This window comes from Panicum virgatum, chromosome 6N (assembly GCF_016808335.1).
Source record: "Panicum virgatum strain AP13 chromosome 6N, P.virgatum_v5, whole genome shotgun sequence".
NCBI classification, from domain to species: domain Eukaryota; kingdom Viridiplantae; phylum Streptophyta; class Magnoliopsida; order Poales; family Poaceae; genus Panicum; species Panicum virgatum.
In genome coordinates, this window is record NC_053150.1 from 10472588 (window position 1) to 10491717 (window position 19130).

Here is a 19130-nt window from a genome sequence, read left to right on the forward strand (position 1 = left end):
TAGACACAAAGCTCCATCCGGAGGTTGAAGAAGATGATACAGAAACGTACAATCCGATCATTGAACATGGACCTCACCCACACTGCTGTCCTTCGTCGACTACACAAACGATAGGATGGCACATCCCTTTATTTGAGACTAGAGCAAAAACAAAGGAATTATTCTCTTATTACACGTACGATACGAGCACACGACACGACACGACGTTTTTATTCTTAGCTGCACGCATCCGGAGACACCATGCATCGCCACTGTGCACGATGCATTATTGGACGACGAGCGACCAGTACTACGTACTAGTTCTGGCTCTGGTTCTCGATCGTCGGGGGAAGGTGGAGCTTGATCTCCTCGTCCGTGCGCGGCACGAGCACGACGTCGACGGTGGTGTCGCGGTCGCCCATGACGTCGTCCAGCACGTCGTCGACGAAGAGCGTGATCCTCCCCTCCAGCGTGCCGCCGCCGGCCTTGGAGCTCGGCACGACGGCGAAGCTGCCGGCGTACTCGGTGTGGTCGGGCCCCACCTTGCTGGCCTGGTCCCCGGGCACGCCGATGGCCACGTCGAACTTGTTCTCCACGTTGGGGTCGTACTCGATCCCCTGGATCACCAGCACCCGCTGCTGCCCCGCCTGCTTCGCCGGCACCGCCACGCCGGCCACCTCCACGACCTCGCCAGCGGCCAGCGTCAGCGGGTACGCCAGCGCCTTCGCCGGCGCCGCCGCCCGCGGCGCCCCCTTGCCGCGCGGCACTAGCGGGTTGATCTTGCTGGCCACCCACGGCAGCTCCTTCTCCGACTCGGCGTCGTACGTGTACCCGAGGTTGCGCGTGTCGAGCACGTCGCGGAACTTGATCCGCACCGGCCGCGGGTTCTCGACGCCGTCGTAGAAGACGAAGCTGGCGTCGAGCCACTCCGGGTCCTTGAAGCCCTCGCCGCCGAGCTTGGTGGACCAGATGTGCCACATGCGGTCGACGTTGGAGTGGTGCGAGTAGAAGAGCGGGTCCCGGCCTGCCGAGCCCAGGAAGCCCATGTCGTTGTTGCAGGTGTAGGCGCCGTTGTGCCCCAGCACGCCGCCGGTGTCGGCGGAGCAGGTCGTCCCCTCCGGCGGGCCGGAGCGCCCGACCCAGACGTGCAGGGCCGTGTGCGCCATCCGCTCCAGCGAGCCCTGGCTCTTGGTCTTGTCCCTCTTCACCTTCTGCCCGCCTCTCTTCTTCGAACGCGCGTTGATCTCCTTCAGCCGGGCGTCCGCGTCGCTGCACAGCTTCTCGCCCAGGAACGCCCGCGCGCCCTTGCCGCCCCGAATTTGCTACATACCATATATATTATATATGAACATATATGTTATATATACTTATATATATTTATATATATATATATGTATGTATATGTACACACACAGATCGACACACATACCTGCTGGTACATGGTGCAGAGGTTCTTGTTAACAAGTGCCTCGTACTTGTCGTCTTTGGGGCCGTCGAAAGGGATGAGCGGGGCGTCGGTGGGGGCGTTGAGGAAGTCGAGGTCGACGAGCTTGTCGAGGCGCGACTGCTCGCGGTTTTTGTTGTAGAGCGGGTTGCCGAAGGGGTCCCGGAAGAGCGGCGGCACCACCATGCCGGCCGGCGCGTCCCAGTTCCAGTAGGGCAGCGCGAAGGTGTCGTCGCCGATGAGCTGCCCGAGGGCCTTCTCGTAGAAGTGGATGTACATGCGGTGCCACGGCGCGAAGATCCAGGAGAAGTGCACGTCGAAGGGCCGGTTCTTCTCCGCCGGGTCGTAGCGGTAGTGGCCGTCGCAGTAGGACTCGTGGATCGCCGCCTGCGCCGCGAAGCTCAGCGGGTGCGCCGCCGGCAGCGCCTTCATCTTGGCGATGGCCTCCTTGTACTTCTCCTGGTTCTCCGGGCTCAGGAGGTGCGCCGGCTGCCGGACGCGCTTCACCGTGCTCTCCGGCGTGAAGTCGACGGCCTTGGCGGGCGACGGCGGCGGGCACGGGAACTCCCGGTTGGGGTCCGTGCACTTCACCAGGTTCTCGTTCACCTTGTCGCCCTTGCGGCAGCTCTCCACGGGGTTCGCCTCCACGGCGGCGCCGGACGCGAGGCCCGGGTACCCGACGAGACCGGCGGCGACGCCGCCCAGGGTGCTGAGCATGTCCCGGCGGGGGAGCCAGAGGAGGCCGTCGTCGTCGCGCCCGCCGGCGGCCCGGCACCACACGGTGCGGCGGGGGAAGGTGGCGGTGGTCTTCTTGGAGGGGCATGCAGAGGACTTGGCCGAGGCGGCGGGAGCCACCGCCGGGAGGAGGGGGCTCGTGGAGCTACCGCAGGCGGCGCTCGCCATGGCGCCGTTCATGGCTTCGTGAGAGGTGTTGTGGTGTACGTGGATCTTTGGATGGTGCCTGCTTCGTTGGGATGTGGCCAGTATTTATAGTGGATGATCTATGGCATGAGCCAATTATTCGCTGCTCCTGCCCGGTACGTGCCATGAAAGCCCCCAACTACCCAAACCACGACCTGAAAAAAATATCCACACGTGATCTGCTGAAAAGAATTTAGGAGTAGGATAATCCTAATCCGTTTTTTTAAGACATGCTCTAGTCTTTAAAGATTCCAAATATTGTCTTGTTTTGCAAAACCTGCCGAGAGGAGAATTTCTTATGAGTGGAAAAAAACGTTAGAAAAATACATTCTGTCGGGAAACTATACATGTATTTTCGCTGTTAGCCTATTCATGAGAGTATTTACCTGCACTAGTAAAATTTTGTTTAGGGACGGGTACAAACGTATTGGGACATGTATGGTATCTGCTCCTACTTCTTGCAGCTAAAATTGATCTGTAGTAAAGGGTATAGTGCCTGCTCCTAAAAATAGATTTGTAGCAACAAGTCATGGCATGACTTGTTCCAATAAATCGATTTCTAGGATAGGTCTTGGGGTGACCTGTTCCGACAAATCAATATCTAGAAAGTAAAAAATAAAAAAAGTAAATAAAAAAATATCCCAGCTAACCGACCACCACCACAAGCCCCTATACTACTGAGGTACAATTTTTTAACGAAATATGTACACTTGCGTAAATTCGGGTTGACTGTTTACCTCAAGTCTCGCACATACCTTCCTCTCCACCACACTAGTCAGTCACTTGTGAATCTATGAGATATGCTATTATTTTATATTAACTCTAAAATCGATTTGTAGAGCCAGGTGACGCCATCACTCGCCACTACAAATTCATTTCAACAGGCAGGTGACGCCATCACATGCCCCTAAAAATATTTTTCTATTTTATTCCAAAAAAATCATTTAAATAATTAAATATAGAAGAACAAATAAAAAAGTGAAAATTCTACACTATGGTTATTGTGAACTATAGATGCAGAAGAAAGTATGCCAAATATATTTTAGTGTATATAAAGATTAAGATTTCAAAAACTTGAAAATATAACTTGAGTTGTATGAGATACTATATAGTCATAGCCATATGTAGGGACAAATAGTAAATGATGTTGTGATTCTAAATTATCTTAAATGAATAATATATAAACTATAGAATTTTCGATCTTACCACTACAACTTTGGTATGGAACTACTCTATATCTGTAGTTGTTTGAAAACACCTGTAGATTTTGCAAAATAGAGAACTCATAGTATTCTTTTGTACTAGTAAATTATATATCTCGTCAAGCTCTACAATTATGATATAAAGCTTGTCTTTGTCCGAGATCGTATGAAAAAAGTTTTTTTTTGCGTGACACCACCACCCCTAAAAAATGGTAGCCATTTCCAAGAGTGAGTAATGGCATTACACGTCCCTAAAAATGCATTTTACGGGCGGGTAATGGTGTCACCCGCCCTTAAAAATGGTGGCCATTTGTAGAGACGTGTGACGCTATCACCCGTCCCTAGAAATGTATTTTTAGGGATGGATCTACTCAGTATCTCCTCTCCCTTTATAGGAACATGTTTCCTTTTGACCTAAACCTGGAAAAAAAATGAGACATTCTTACAAATAGTTTTGTAGTGCTATCGGGTGGACAACACAAATAATCTCCCTGAGGGTTTTCAGCACATAGAAAATTCAGGTTTCTAGTAGTGAATGCATGGTACTAGACTGTTGTGTAGAACCAAAGTCAATTCAGTTATTAAATTGTGTACATCACAATAGGACCAAAACATTTGTACAATTCAAAAAGTTGGTATTCGTACCTAAGTTGCATCCTCGTGAAGATATTCCTTATTATGTCTCTTTCTTTTTTATTTATTTGCCATGTCAGAAAAACATCCTAGGTGGAACACACTACTAGAGAAAGGGTGATTAGCACCAGATGAATTAGGGTATTAGTACCGGTTGGGTCACGTGAAATACGCGAGTGTGAGGTGGCCGGGATTCGAACCCAGAACCTCTTGTCTCACACGTACCCTCCTTATCTTCTCACCTACATAGTGGTTGTGATTGGGAGAGATATACTTTTCTTTTCAAATAACATATGGAGAATTCTATAGTACAAGGTGGTAACACCAACCGGTACTAAAGGCTACACAATAGTACCAGTGGTGTTACCAACGGTACTAATCTTGGTGGAGCCTTTAGTACACCAACCGGTACTCAAGGCTCCTGGACCCTTTGGTCCTCCTCCAAATATACCAGTAGTCATTGGACCCGGTACTAATGCTAGTATTAATACTAGATTCAATGGCTACTGCTATATTTCGGCTTATAGGTGGCCAAACGGGCCGCCCGACACGGCATGGCCTGGACCTGACAAAGCACGGTCCAATTAGGCCCGGTGTGACTAGGCACGTTTGTTATATGGGGCATGTCGTTCCCACCCATGGCTAAGTTGTTATCCCAGGCATAGCACGGGGGAGATTTTAACCTAGCCGATCCGTCAGCCTGATTAGCCCATCGGCCTGGCAGGAGCTAAGCAGGCTCCTTAAAAAAAAGAGCTAAGCGGTCGGGGTAGGGGTGAGTCGGCGCCGGTAGTGGTAGTGCTAGGAGGGGAGGAGGGGCCGACACCGGCCGTGGCAATGGGAGGAGAGGAGGGACTGGCGCCGGCCGCAATGCGTGAAGAGAGGAGCCAAGAAAGGGGCAGCGCTGGTGCCGCCTTCTGTGGTGCGTGAAGGGAGGAGAGGAGGGGCAGTGCCGTGCTATAGTGAGGGAAGGGGAGTAGGCAGCCATGGCGTGAGGAGGCGGTGGCGGGAGGAAGGGGATGAGGGGAAGAGGCTAATCGGGTTCTGTCGTGCCGGCCCATGGGTCAGGCCAGCACGGGGATGGGTCAAGCCATGCAGGGCCGAGATTTCGCGCTGTGGGCCGGCCCGTGGGCCTCATGCCTTCTGGTCAACTATATTTGGGGCTGGTCAATAGCATGTGTTTCTACTAGTGACATAATCAATATGATACTGCACATTGATTAGCGCAAAGAGTATAAGGCAGTAGCCATCCTAAAAGGATTGCAATTCTAATTTTATCCTAAGTCAAGCTACCTTAACTTTTACCAAGTTTAAAAACACCAATATCCACTACTACAGAAACGATTTATAGCAACGCTCGGGTTTTTTCCAGAGGCGGGTGCAAATGTACCCCGCTCCTACAACAGGAGCTGGGTACTGTAGCATTTCACCCGCCCCTAAAAATACATCTTCAGGGGTGGGTGACGGCACCACCCGCCCCTGAAAATAGAGCTCATTTTCAGGGGCGGGTGGTGCCGCCACCCGCCCCTAAAGAAAAAATTTCCAGGGGTGGGTGGTGGCATCAGCTGCCCCTGAAAATAGGGCTGCTAATACCACCACCCGCCTCTGGAAAACAATTTCTAGGGGTGGCTAATAAGGCCACAAATATCTGGGCGCGCCATATTCCTCCTCCCGACAGAACAGTGCTCTCTCTCGGGGGAGGTGCTGTCCAAAAATTCCAAGAATCATAAATAGGGGAGGGAAGGTTTTAAACTCAATTTTCTTGGAGTTGGAGGCTCTAGGAGGTAAGTAGCACCAAATTCTACTTTTTTTTCTAAGCTTTTGGGTTAATTTTAATGCTCAAATTATGCTGTCATCCCTCTAGCTAGATGTAGATCTCAATTAGGTGGATTTAACATTTAAGCCACAAATTGCTTTAATTTTTTTGATAAACTTACACTATTTTAGTTGGAGCACATGATTATGTAATTATTTGGGCCCAATCTTCAAGTTTTAGCCTCATTTATAAGTAAAAAAATTCCTAAATATATAGAGGAGAGAGAAAATGATATGATTTCCCTCCTATATTTACACACATTCTTGATAATTTTTTCCATCCTATGTTTTCATACGAATTAATATTTCCCTTGTTTTAAATTATATTAAATCTGAAAGAATAACAAAATACTTTCAAAAAATGTAAAACTTTAACACTAGGATTATTGTGAATAATGAAACAAGATTAAAATACGAGAATAATTATTTACATGCTAATGAATTAGAAAAAATTATTCTAATACAAATTGATATTTCCCTTGTTCAAAGTTGTATTAAATCCGATTACATAGTAAATTTACTTTTTCCAATATTTACGCTTAGGTGTAGATTTACTAGCATTTATTTCGCAAATTATTTAAGAGCTTGTTTTAATTCGTTTAAATTATGTATTGTTTTTCTATTGTAGGTGTTTAGAGATGGATAGAACTTGGATGTACAAAGCACGAAGAACGGATGCATATTTCCATGGAGAAGTTGATAAATTCATTCAAGCTGCGGAAAACCATGCAAAAATTGAGAAGACATAGATGATACATTGCCCATGTAGAACCTGCAAAAATATGAGAGTATTCAGCGACACAACTATAATTAGATCGCATGTGTTGATTAGTGGTTTTGTAGACAACTACAAGATCTGGAATAAATATGGTGAAGAAGAAGAACCTCAGAGAGAGAATTCACTCGATGAAATAATGCAAGACCCCGAGTTTAATATATTGTTTGATGATTTTGATGATGCTGGCGCTGATGATGAAGATGTTGGTGGTAGTTATAGTGATGGTGTCGACGGGGGTCCCATCGATCTTGGCAGTGATAATTATAGCGATGAATTTGATGATGGTGATTTTTTGAGCCAGTTATTGCGTCACACCAAAGTGGAACTGTTGGTTGGTAGTGCAAAGTGGTTAGAAAACTTCGAGTCGGTGAAGAAATCAGCAGAGGAAAATATATATGAGCGGTCAAAAGGATGTCCGAAACACTGAACCATTCTTCATTTTTTACTTGAGCTGTTGACCCTAAAGGCTATGCACAGTTGGTCAGACAGTAGTTTCAATGATCTCCTGAGTATGTTGGCCTGGTTGCTTCCGAAGCCAAATAAAGTACCTGCGAACACATATCGAGCAAAGAAGCTTTTCAGCCCGTTCACAATGGGTGTGGAAAGAATTCATGCATGCCCGAATCATTATATTTTGTATTGTGGGGATGCTTTCAAAGACTTAGACAAATGCCCTATTTGTTCTGCAAATAGATACAAAAACAATGCTAGTTATTCTAGTGGTGATAATCAAGGTCCAGCAGACAGGAACAAAAGGAAGAGGAAGGGTGCAGCGAATAGTGTTGCAGAGCCACTAGATACTACTTTAGGCATCTATGAGAAGCAAAGATGAATTCCGGCGATGGTTATGTGGTACCTCCCGGTTGCCGACTGCCTAAGATATTTCTTCTACATCCAAAAAGATGCTAAGCTGATGCGCTGGTTGGATTCAGATAAGCGCAAGAAGGGCGACGGAAAGCTTTGACATCCAGCTGATGCTCGCTAGTGGAAGAAATTCGATGAGTAGTATTATCTGAAATTTGCAAAGGACCCAAGGAACGTTAGGTTTGCGTTGAGTACGGACATAATGAATCCATTTGGTGACAGGACTAGCACTCACAGCACTTGGCCGGTGATCTTGACGATATACAACCTGCCTACATGGTTGTGCCAGAAGAGAAAATATCTTTTGTTGTCCATTCTTATACAAGGACCCAAGCATCATGGCATCGATATTGGTGTTTTCCTTGAGCCTCTGATGCAAGAGATGGAAACTCTATGGAAGGAGGGTATCGATATGTTTGACGGCTTCACACGATAGACTTTTAATCTAAGAGCTATTATATTCACCACCATCCATGATTACCAGGCTTTATTTGTTCTTTTGGGACAAGTCAAAGGTAGGACGGGATGCACGGTCTATGTGGATGAGACCGTATCATCTTTCCTGGAAGGTTCTAGAAAGTTAGTTTACCTTGGGTACAAGCACTTCTTGGTGGAAGGACATCGATACCGAAGTAAGAAGTTCTACACCTTTTTTGATGGCAAGGCTGAATTACATTCTGCTCCAGTAAAAAGAGAAGGGCACTATATTTTCAAAATGGTGAGGACCATCCAGATTAGCTATGGGAAGGTGACAAAAGATGGAAAGAAGAAAAATAGAGATAAGGCACCAATCGAAGGCGTACCATTCAACAAACAGTCCATCTTCTATAAGTACTTGCCATATTGGGGTGATCTTGAAGTTCGCCATGCAATCGATGGTATGCACCTGAAGAAGAATGTGTTTGGTAACACGATTGGGCTCCTTTTGGAGACATCAGTAAAGACAAAGGATACCTTAAAGTCATGTCAAGACCTAGTAGCCATGAAGATAAGGGAGGATCTTCACCCTATAGATAAAGGAAATGGAAGATATGAACTTCCCCCGGCTTCCTACAACTTGACACATGATGAGAAGAAGGCAATGTGCGAGAGCTTACGGTGGATCGGAGTCCCAAGTCATTTTTCATGCAATATAAAGAAACTAGTCTCGATGAAAGATCTCTCGCTATGCGGCTATAACTGTCACGATTGTCATATTTTGCTGACGGTGTTCCTCTCTATTGCAATAAGAGCGATCAAGCTAGTATATGTGAATATGGTAATCACTCAGCTATGTTATTTCTTCAACAAAATTTCTCAAAAGGTGATCAACGAAGATGAATTTAATGATCTCCAAAAATTTATTGGGGAGACTATGGCACAACTCGAGATGTGTTTCCCTCCCAGATACGTGCACTTGGTCCACTTTACCTACACAAAATGTGGACATACGAGCGTTTTATGTCCATTCTAAACTGGTACGTACTAAATCGTGCTTACCCTGAGGGTTCCATTATCGAGGGATACAGTACTGAGGAAGTAATTGAGTGTTGCCTTGGTTACCTAAATGATAAAGTATCCATTGGTTTGCCCGTTCCACGTTTTTTTGGGAGGTTGGAAGGGGTTGGGACAATTGGGAGAAAAACATTTATTGACAAGGATTTTAAAGGAGTGCAACAAGCACATTATAGCACTGAAGAATCTCTAGCGCTAAGCAAGAAAAATTCTGATATAGCAATGAGCAATGTACATAAAGTCCATCTTGGCCCGGGTGGATACCAAAGGAAGGCCGATCAATGGCGGCGTGAAAGAGAGGCTGCAATAGCCGCAGGGTAACCTGACGCTTTTGCAGGCCTTACTGAGCGTGGCTGGTTCTGGCTTGAAGCAAGGAAGCCTAAGATAGTGGAAGGCAAGCCACATTTTGACAAACCCGAGACTGAAGCCATCGTACGAAAAATGTACGAACTTACCGAGCTTCAGAAAGAAGGAAAATTCAGAGTCATGAGGGACAAGGATGTGCTTAGTATAGCCATTGGGACCAAAGAGCACGGAGGCCACGTCATAGGCGTGTCCTCAAAGTTGACCTTTAGGGAAGGATTCGAGGAGGACCGGTCTACCTACAAGAGGCATGACTGCTACAATGAAGAGATGATACAAGCGGCCGAGAAAGCAGCGGAATCAAAGTTTAAGGAAATGTTAGCACAAATAGCAGAGCAGCAGTCCAGACAAATATAGATTAATCCGTTGCAATTGGGGCAGCAACAGTCTGGCCAGATGGTGACGATGCCCCCTTCGGTATTAGCCCAAGCAAATACGGCCTGTGCTCAGAGCAGTGTTGCCTCAACCACAGCACAACCATATCCAGTAGATTGTATAAGAAGTTCTACTCCATGCATGCTGCTCTATCCAATAGGCAGAGCTGGAAAGACGAAAGAAGTTGCCAAGGCCCACATGGATCCTGTTGCGGGTTTATTTGATAGAAAACCAATCCTGCGCCCTATATGCATGCGTGCGAGTGCAGGAGCTCCTGAAAACAAGCTATGAGGACAACGAGATAGACATCCCTACTTCGGATGGGAGGACCACGCTTGAACAGTGCTTTGGCATCACCATTCTGTGGCACAAACGAGATATCATACTGCTTGTTTCACCAGAAGGGCCGGTACAACAGACTCTACTGGCTTGAGATTATCTACCGGCCCATCACCACGAGCTCCAGCATCGCCATCAGCGGCTCCAGCATTGCCACCAGCGGCTCCAGCATCGCCGTCATCAGCTCCAGCATCGCCACAACAAACCCCAGCTTCACCACCACCAGCAGCTCGAGCTTCACCGCCACCAGCAGCTCAAGCTTCACCGCCACCAGCTAAAGTATCATCACCACCACGAGCGCACACGGCACCGGCTCAGCCACCACCACAACAACAACTTGGGCAGCTGTATGTACCACGAGTGATACGGTCATACTAGAAGGAGGACTCAAATATTGTAAATAAATGGCACGCAGCAAACACCAAGTAGAGGTCAAAGGATAAGGCAAAGGACAAGTGAAAGGATGTTTCAGATTCTAGTGCCACCAGACAACCGGGCGTTTCCGTGCCTCGCACTAACCACGAGTTCCGTCGGAAATTTGGGGTCGATGACATAGCAAATTTCCCGTATTGTCCGACAAAATTTGAGTATGGTAAAGATTTTCTACCCCGCTCTTTGATGGAAGGGTTCCAGGTTTTATGAAGAGGATGCACAGTTGGTACAGGAGGGCATGTAGACTTGACCTCAGAAGCATTTGGGCTCAGTACCCTCCCGATATTTTCAGATCATAAACTAAAGGTGTCACTGATATCATGTTCGATTTTCAAGACATCCAAGAAATGTTCCGCCTCCAAGAATTAAGTATAGAAATGGTCAGACTCAGGTGCATGTAAGTGTCGCATCTAAATTAATATCTTATATGCAATGGTCTATACTTATATATGCATACATATCTAATTAGTTATGATATTTCATTCTACAGGATGCTACAATGACAAGCGGATAAGATAAATAAGAAGACCGCGTTCCTTGACCCAGTAGCTATTTGTGAGAAGCGCCATTACGGGCCAATGTTGTGGATTGACGACCACAATGATTTTAAAAACTGTAAAATGAGCAAGGAAATAAATGATGTGCGAAATGAGACCCACAGAAAAATCATTAGGACAGTTGGTATCTACATATCGCTTCAGATACAATGGTGGCAGGACATGAATGTCATATGGGCACCATACAACTTTCAGTAAGTGTAGTCTCAAACATTTGGTATAATATGCACTTCTTTTGAATAAATGACTAAGAAATCATATATGATATTTTTGCGGAAATCATTGGATTGCATTTATGATCATGCCAAAGTGTGGATTTATGCTTGTATTGGACTCCACTGATTTTGCGAAGACCGGATACAATGAATTCGTAGCCATCCTTAACATGTTAGCAAAATTGTTATCTTATACTTTGACTTCATGCTAAATCTTAAAGACATAAATAACTTTTTATTCCTTTTCTTTTTCATAAAAAACAAGGCTTACAAGCACTACATTTACAAAGGAGGAATTCACCCCCGATAGGAAAAATAAAATAGTGATGCGCACAAACTTTCAATGCCACAAGCAACCTGCAGGTTCCGTGTACTGTGACTACTACGTGTGCGAGCACTTGAGGGAGCTCGAGAGATATACAAAAGATCCCGAACGGGTAAGCATCAACTCTTTGCTAGGATAGATGCATAACTGCATATTGTAAGTGTTTGCATCTAACACTTGGCTTAATTTTGGAATGGATATTATATTTTCAGGATCAACGGCCAACCCACGAAGGTCCACTCCATGAGCAACAACTTCTTTTTATTGGCGACGATTTATGTTGCTTCATTTTGCATGAAGTGGTCCATATAGATGGAGAATGTGTTCACCCTGAGCATGAATTATCAACCGACCCAACATTTGCAAGCCTCCGTCAGTGGGACAATCAGGAACTTCGGGCCGACAATAGTAGCATTACTCAACGTAAATGATGTCTGTACTCTACGCACTTTCATGATGTCTATACTCTAATGATGCACTGTAATGATACTTTTATATGATTTTATATTAAATTTGTAATTAGTTATGTTTAAGAAATATATTCATCATCGGTCACAAAATTCTCAATAGCGCACTAGCTTGACAGGTGAAAATTGGCGGGAAATAGAAATTTAAATAAAGCAGAAATAGGATTTTGAAAAGCTGAATCGAATCGTGCACTAGCTATATAGGTGAAAATTGGCGTGAAACAAAAATATAAATGATTTAATACAGCGGAAACATATTAGAGTAAATTGGTGGAAAACAGAAATTTGAATGGTTTAATACAGCGGGAAACAGATTTGGAATTTCAAAAAATGACTTGGCGGGAAAACAATTTCAGGGGCGGGTCATGTTGTGAGCCGCCCCTGTAAAAGCATTTCCAGGAGCGGGTCATGGCATCAACGGCCCCTAGAAACTATATTTTCAGGGTCGGCTCACGGGGTGGGCCGCCCCTGAAAATATGTTTCCAGGGGGCGGTTGGTGCCATGACCCGCCCCTATAAACGATTTCTGTAGTAGTGATCCATGATAATGAATGAGTTCCTTCATCAGAATCATCATGAAATACAATTTTCATAATATATCTATTGATGTCATAAATATTTATATTATTTTCTATAAATTTGATCAAAATTTAGATAGTTTGAAATGAAGTTAGTATATATTGTATTAAAAGTATTTCAGAATTGCATGTTATCAATTTCTCAAGCATTTCTGGCAGCCGTCATTAGAAGGCCGATTCTGTTTGTTTTAGTTATCCTTTTTTCCTAATTTTAAATACTTTTTCGAGAGCGTATTGCAACCACGTGTTTTACTAAGTGGAAGAGCAGAAATACAGTAACACGGCCTCATGTTACAATACGTCAATACCACTTATGCAGTGGCAAACGACCCCACTGATCTCTGGTTGGTATAGCAGCGCAATAGATAGGGGCGGGTTTTGCTGCAGAGAGCACGTGCTCTTGTTAGCAAGCCCGCATGCAGTTGTGAGGAACGTGGCCACTGGGCAGAATTATGTGCCAAACAACTACCCAATTTATTGCTCAATTCATTACACGATGTTAGTCCTTATATTCAAAAATCTATTCTACAATATTTATCCATCGAGGGTATCAAAGATATATAGTTACTGCAGTATTGTACATGATGCCTAAGTGAGGGACCGAAGCCGGCGACCAGAGGGGGTGAATGGGAGCCGATCAAAATTTCTTCGAAATTCGAACCGTCGGCCTATATTCCGAAAATCACCCAAGCCCTCAAGCGTTCTGACCAGAGTTTGGAATAGCTATGGAAAAGCTAAGCTAACACAAAAAGGCCTCGAACGAGCGAGCGAAACCACGAACCAAATCGGAAGCGAATCGGGAAAGCTGCAGAACTGATTTGCCAGGACCGGTCTGACCGGTTCACTGGACCGGTCTGACCGGTCGCGGCCTGTTCAAAAACTTGTAGACCGGTCTTGCCTACCGGTCTGACCGGTGGCACCCAGAAAACCCCCGAAAACGTGGATTCAAACAATGAATCACAACCAAACGTCCACGAAAATCGATGAAACTTGGGGGATTGCTTCGCCCCTACCCCGTGAACATATCCCCAAGATATCTCGTCCTAAAGATCAAAGAGTCTCGAGAATTCGAGGAGAGATCAAGAAGGATTGGAGTTTTCTCAAAAACTCAAGAAATCCAATTCAGAACAGCTCGTGATTCCAGAGGGTTTGGGACAGGATCAAGAGCACGAGAATCACAACAAAGAGCTCGTAGAATCCTAGCAATCATGTGCACCAAAAACAAAATCGAAATCCATCACACAAGGGCACAAAAACTAGGGAATTGGATTGATTCAAAAGCCCAGAGGGCACAAGGAGGATGGGGCCTCCTTTCCCAATCAAATCCAATACAAAGTCTCACTAATCCATAATCAAATCCTATTCTAAAGAGAGGAACGGGGAGGGAGACACAAAGGCGGCGGCCTGGGAGGAACAAAATGACCCACGAACAGAATACCCAGCCGCAAATAACCTAACACAAGTGAAGGGGTATTTATACCCGTGGGACCGGTCAGACCGGTTGATTAGACCGGTCAGACCGGTGCCAGGGACCGGTCAGACCGGTTGGCCTGCAGCACCCCCTATACACGATCTCATCCGACGGCCGAGGTTCTTTCTTCGAAACGAAATCTTCTCCGCGATGCCGCCGTCTTGATGAAGATCCAGTCCGCGGTTTTGGAGGGTCCGCAAAACCCGGGTAGGTGGCCGGTTTTGAGAAAACCGCCAAAACCTCACGCGCGGGAAGATTCCCGCCTCCACGCCGTGGCCCAAGACGCCGTGGCCCTAGACGCCGTTCCCGCCTCGGCCTTCTGACGGCCCTAGACGCCGCCCGACGCCCGTCACCTCCTCGCCCGCAGCGAGGCCCTAGACGCCGTCGACGCCCGTCACCTCCGTCAGTCCCGAGACCGACGCCCGTGTCTCCACGACTTGGCGTCTTCAACCGCCGTCTGCCTGCTTGGTTTTGTGGCGCAAACCAAGAAACCCGCCTTCCGTCGCCACTTGCGCCCTCGATCCAGGAGTGGACGCCACAGCTACCGCCCGGCCTGAGCTCCGGTCCCGGCTGCCCTTCACCGCCGTCCACCGCACGGTCCATCGGCCACAACACCTCCACGGCAGCTCTCCGTCGACACTTGACGCCCGTGTACCTGCAATCCAAAGACCAAGCGCACGGCGCAATCTCCACAGAGTCGCGACTACACCACGGTTAGTCCACTCCACGTGTTGACCACCCGTCAACACCTAACACTCCACATTGAAGAAGGAAACACAAGAACATAAACAAAACACACACACAGCGGTTAGTCTGACACAAACACAAGCCACAATCAAACTAACACGCCAAAACCTCCAAGTCATCACGACAATCACTCATCACAATATATGAGGTCAAGGTACTTGTCAACTTGACCTCTCAATCTCCCCCTTGATGAGTGCATTGTCGAAAAGATGATATGAAAGCAAGAACAACCCAAGCGAGTGCCCAAAAGCCAGATAAAAGCCAAGAACAAGGCCACTCGACATGAGCAAGGATCTAGAAGACTCCACAAAAAATCTGCTTGGCTCCCAAAGAAAAGGATCACAGCTCAATGCCACCAAGGAGTCAAAGGACATCTTCAAAAGACCTAAGAAGCAAAACACTCAAACCAATTTCGACAGGCGTTGTCAATCACTCATCACCAAGCAAACCAATGTATTTATTGACATGGTTTGGAACATTTCTCCCCCTTGATGAGTGACTTGACATGAATCAAGCACAAAGAAATGGTTTGAAGTGCAAAAACCCGAAAATCTCATCCAAATGATCAAAAGCCAAAGAAAAGTCAAGAAGGATCACACGGAATGAGACAAACCAAAGCCAAAAATCGGCCCCCAAAGACATGGGCAACGGCTCTACGCAACCGATCAATAAAACATGACCCCTCAAGAAAGAGGCAGGGCTCAACACAGTCATGCAATGGCAAAGCACCGGTTCCTCCAGAAAGAGGCAAAGGCTCAACACAACCGATGCGAGAGCATGCAAAAGCTCAGACTCCCCCAAAATGCTTAACCTCTCACAAAATGCACAACTCCCCATGAGTGCAGCACTCAAACTGTCAACTACTCCTGGATAAATGCTCAACCTGAATGCCTACTCCCCCTCAAAGCATGCTATGCAATGAATGCTGTGCAGAGGGTGTACGTGAAACATTCATGCATACAAAGATATGATCATCGAGTGACAGGCATGTGTGCTTCATAAACGGGAACTGAATCTAGCTCAACAGGATATATCAATCAAGTCTAGAGCTAGCAACTTCAGTTCAGCAAAATATAAAAGCATCACCCATGATCTAGCAACATCAAGTAGGAGAAAGAAAGCAGTGCTAGTCAAACTCATACAAGGTGATCCAAAACAGCCATTATATTTTGTCACGAATTAATTCTGCATATCAAAACTTATCAAGCAAGTGATTTTGCCAGGGGTTGAAAGCTTGTCATGCTTTACTTAGCAACGATGCCAAGCCTATGCCAAAGGCAGTCAGAAGCTTAAGGCACTCGCTTCAGTCATGCACAGCCTTGCCCGGGTTCTCACTAGTGCTATGTGAGCCGTCCCGAAAGCTCGATCAGTGCGACAAGCAATCCCACCTGGATCTTTTCATTTCATTTCAGACATATTTTGAATAAATATAACAATTTTAGCTCATGTCAAAGAATACAAGCCACACTAGCATGAATGAGATAGCAAAGCACATCAATACATCCTATCATGCTAGTAGCCAAGACAGGGTGACCAAGTTTTCAGATTTTCAAATCAAAAAGCTTAACTCAGATGATATGACATATACTGTGGAGCAAGCTATACATGATCAAGTCTAAGAAACTACACTAGCAAGCACTAGAAGATCATAATAGTGTATACAAGAATGCCAGTGCAGTGAAGCAATGCAAAATGCAAACATGTACAATGCAACTAACCAACCTAAAAACTAAGAGAAAGACAAAGACAAGCCAAAAGCTAACCAAATGAAGCACTCAGCAAATACATAGGCTCAAAGACACACAGGACTAGACCAAAATGGATCCAACTGAGTACCATGAAAAAGGTAACAATCAGAAAACCACAAGTCTATCCTAGGAAGAAATTGTACAAGTCAAACACTTACATACCTCGATGATGATCCCGCTGGACCTAGAGCATAGCAAGCTCGAGGTCACCTCCCCTGCGTCCTCAGCGGATCCACCTTCTGCTCGAACAGGTTCTTGTAGAAGTGAACGATCGAAGTGGAAGTAGTGGTATTGGATCGTCCTCCTGAGTTGAGGTAGTCGAAGCAGAAGGGGCCGGAGCCTGCAGCCGGCGCAGTAACTCTAGATCACGGTCATCAACTTGGGGTAGAGCTCCCCCTCAACAGACTGGGACCTAGCACAAGACAAAGCTAGACACCAACAAGAGGAAGCCAAGTACCAAGAGAAAACAAGCTCAAGCATATGGTTAGGCGTTAGCCAGGCTGCACAAGCATAGAGATACCAATAGAAATTCTAGGTGGATACCAAGACAAAAGATACCCCTAGACCAATCCTAAGGCACTCAAAGCATGAAGCAAAGTAGCAAGACTAGGCAAAGATAGAACTCAAGCAAGCAAACTTAGGAACACAGGCAAAAGCTAAACAAAGCCTTCAAGGAAAATGATATCACATGAAAAACATATCAATGCACAAGCCTGAAGCCAATTGAAGAGACAAGGCAACAAAGCATGGTATGAAGTTCATGTGATTCACACACAAACACAAACACGACTAGCCTATCACAAGTAGCAAAGACACAACTAGCAAGCAAAACAAGAAGGTCACACAAGCTAACATAAAAAGTGGCTAAACCACAAACAAGGCAAAACCTAGCAAGTACAACTAACCTGAAAAGATATCAACCAGGGAAACACAAAGAACAAGGGAATAAAAGCTCATGTATATACAAATGATACAAAGATCCATAGGGTCACCAACCGGCATGGAGAACCATCTTGTCTTGATCTACCTTGCAAAGGATCAAGAACTGTGGAGCACATGTTCTCCATCCGCGTCCTCTCACCTACAAAAGAGAGGAAGAAGAAGCCCGAGTCTTAGATCCCGAAGGGTTAGCGAGTATGTACTTGGGAACCCAAGACTTGACCACATGATCACGAGAAGCATGGATAATAATGCGAGGATTAGCATGATGCAAATGCGGGTTCAAAATAGTTTTTGAAACATCCTTGGAGTTATGTCTCACAGGAGAAACTCGAGGAAAACGAGAGTCACCACTGGAAAAGAGACAATGATCATCCAAGGTCTTTTGAGACTCACCCACACACGTACCCTAGCTTACCCCACTAGAGCTAGCACACTGCTTCTCAGAAGGCTCACAAGTGTTCATGCCTTGAGAAGGGCAATGAACATCCAACGGCCTAGAAACCCGAGCACGGCGGATGCATTTGGTACGCCTATAGCAAAAGCTATCTTGATGCCCATCTCTCTCACAAAAAGTGCAATGGTACAAAGGCCTAGAAGGAGGCACACCATTCTCAGACAAGTGAGAGATCCCTTGGGACTTAGCGCAAGGAGCACTAGCCTGAAACTTAGTCCCTGCACTAGGAATGCTCGTGCCATGGGAAAAGCCATGAGACTTCCAAAAAGCCTTAGCTCGAACTCTTCGCTCATGTTTGACACGGCGGAAGCAGAAATCGAATGTATGTCCATCATTCTTGCAAAAAGTGCACTTGAATTTTGGTTTGGGAATCTGAGTCCCGAATATGGAAGTAGCACCATTGCCATGTGAATTCCCTTGGACATCACCCGACTCAACACACGGCTTAGGACTAGCTATGGAAGAGCTATCCTTAGCCACACCACAAGTGCTCTTGTCCATGGATTCACTCTCAACATGAGAATCTAACTCTGGTGGCAAGGGGGAAGAAAAGCCAGCAATAGAGTGGAGAGAAGTGTGAGAATCATGGAACTGAGCACAAAGACCCTTGCATGTTGTGACCAAAACCTCATTTTGATATTTGAGACGATCACAAGTACCACATGGAGCATTTCTCAAGTTCTCCATTTCCTTTTTGATGCACTCGGCATAAGTGGTACGCAAGAGGTCAACTTCCTTCTCAAGGTTGGCACTCATATCCTTGTGCACAACCAACTCAGCGCTCATATCATCGCGCAAGATCCCCAAAGCCATAACCTCAACTTTCAAATCAAAACACGATGTGCAAGAAATAACACCAGAAGAGGCATCAACATCATGCAAAGAATCTGAAGCACAAGAGGTCTGACAAGCAACATCAGCAAAAGAGCAACAGCTGGGCCTATATCTCATCTTATCAATCTCAGCCCTAGCATGCTCAAGATCAGCTACA

The 19130-nt window shown here is 46.1% G+C and overlaps 1 protein-coding gene across 1 annotated transcript; it reads right to left on the bottom strand.

Annotated features, from left to right (window-relative positions):
- On the bottom strand, positions 1-2387 carry LOC120677814 (polyphenol oxidase I, chloroplastic-like). The gene is made up of 2 exons (XM_039959016.1): positions 1409-2387; positions 1-1301 (listed from the first exon to the last, which is right to left on the bottom strand). The coding sequence occupies exons 1-2, from the start codon at positions 2336-2338 to the stop codon at positions 297-299; spliced, it is 1935 nt and encodes a 644-aa protein (XP_039814950.1). The 5' UTR covers positions 2339-2387; the 3' UTR covers positions 1-296.
- Positions 2388-19130: the final 16743 nt, after the last annotated feature.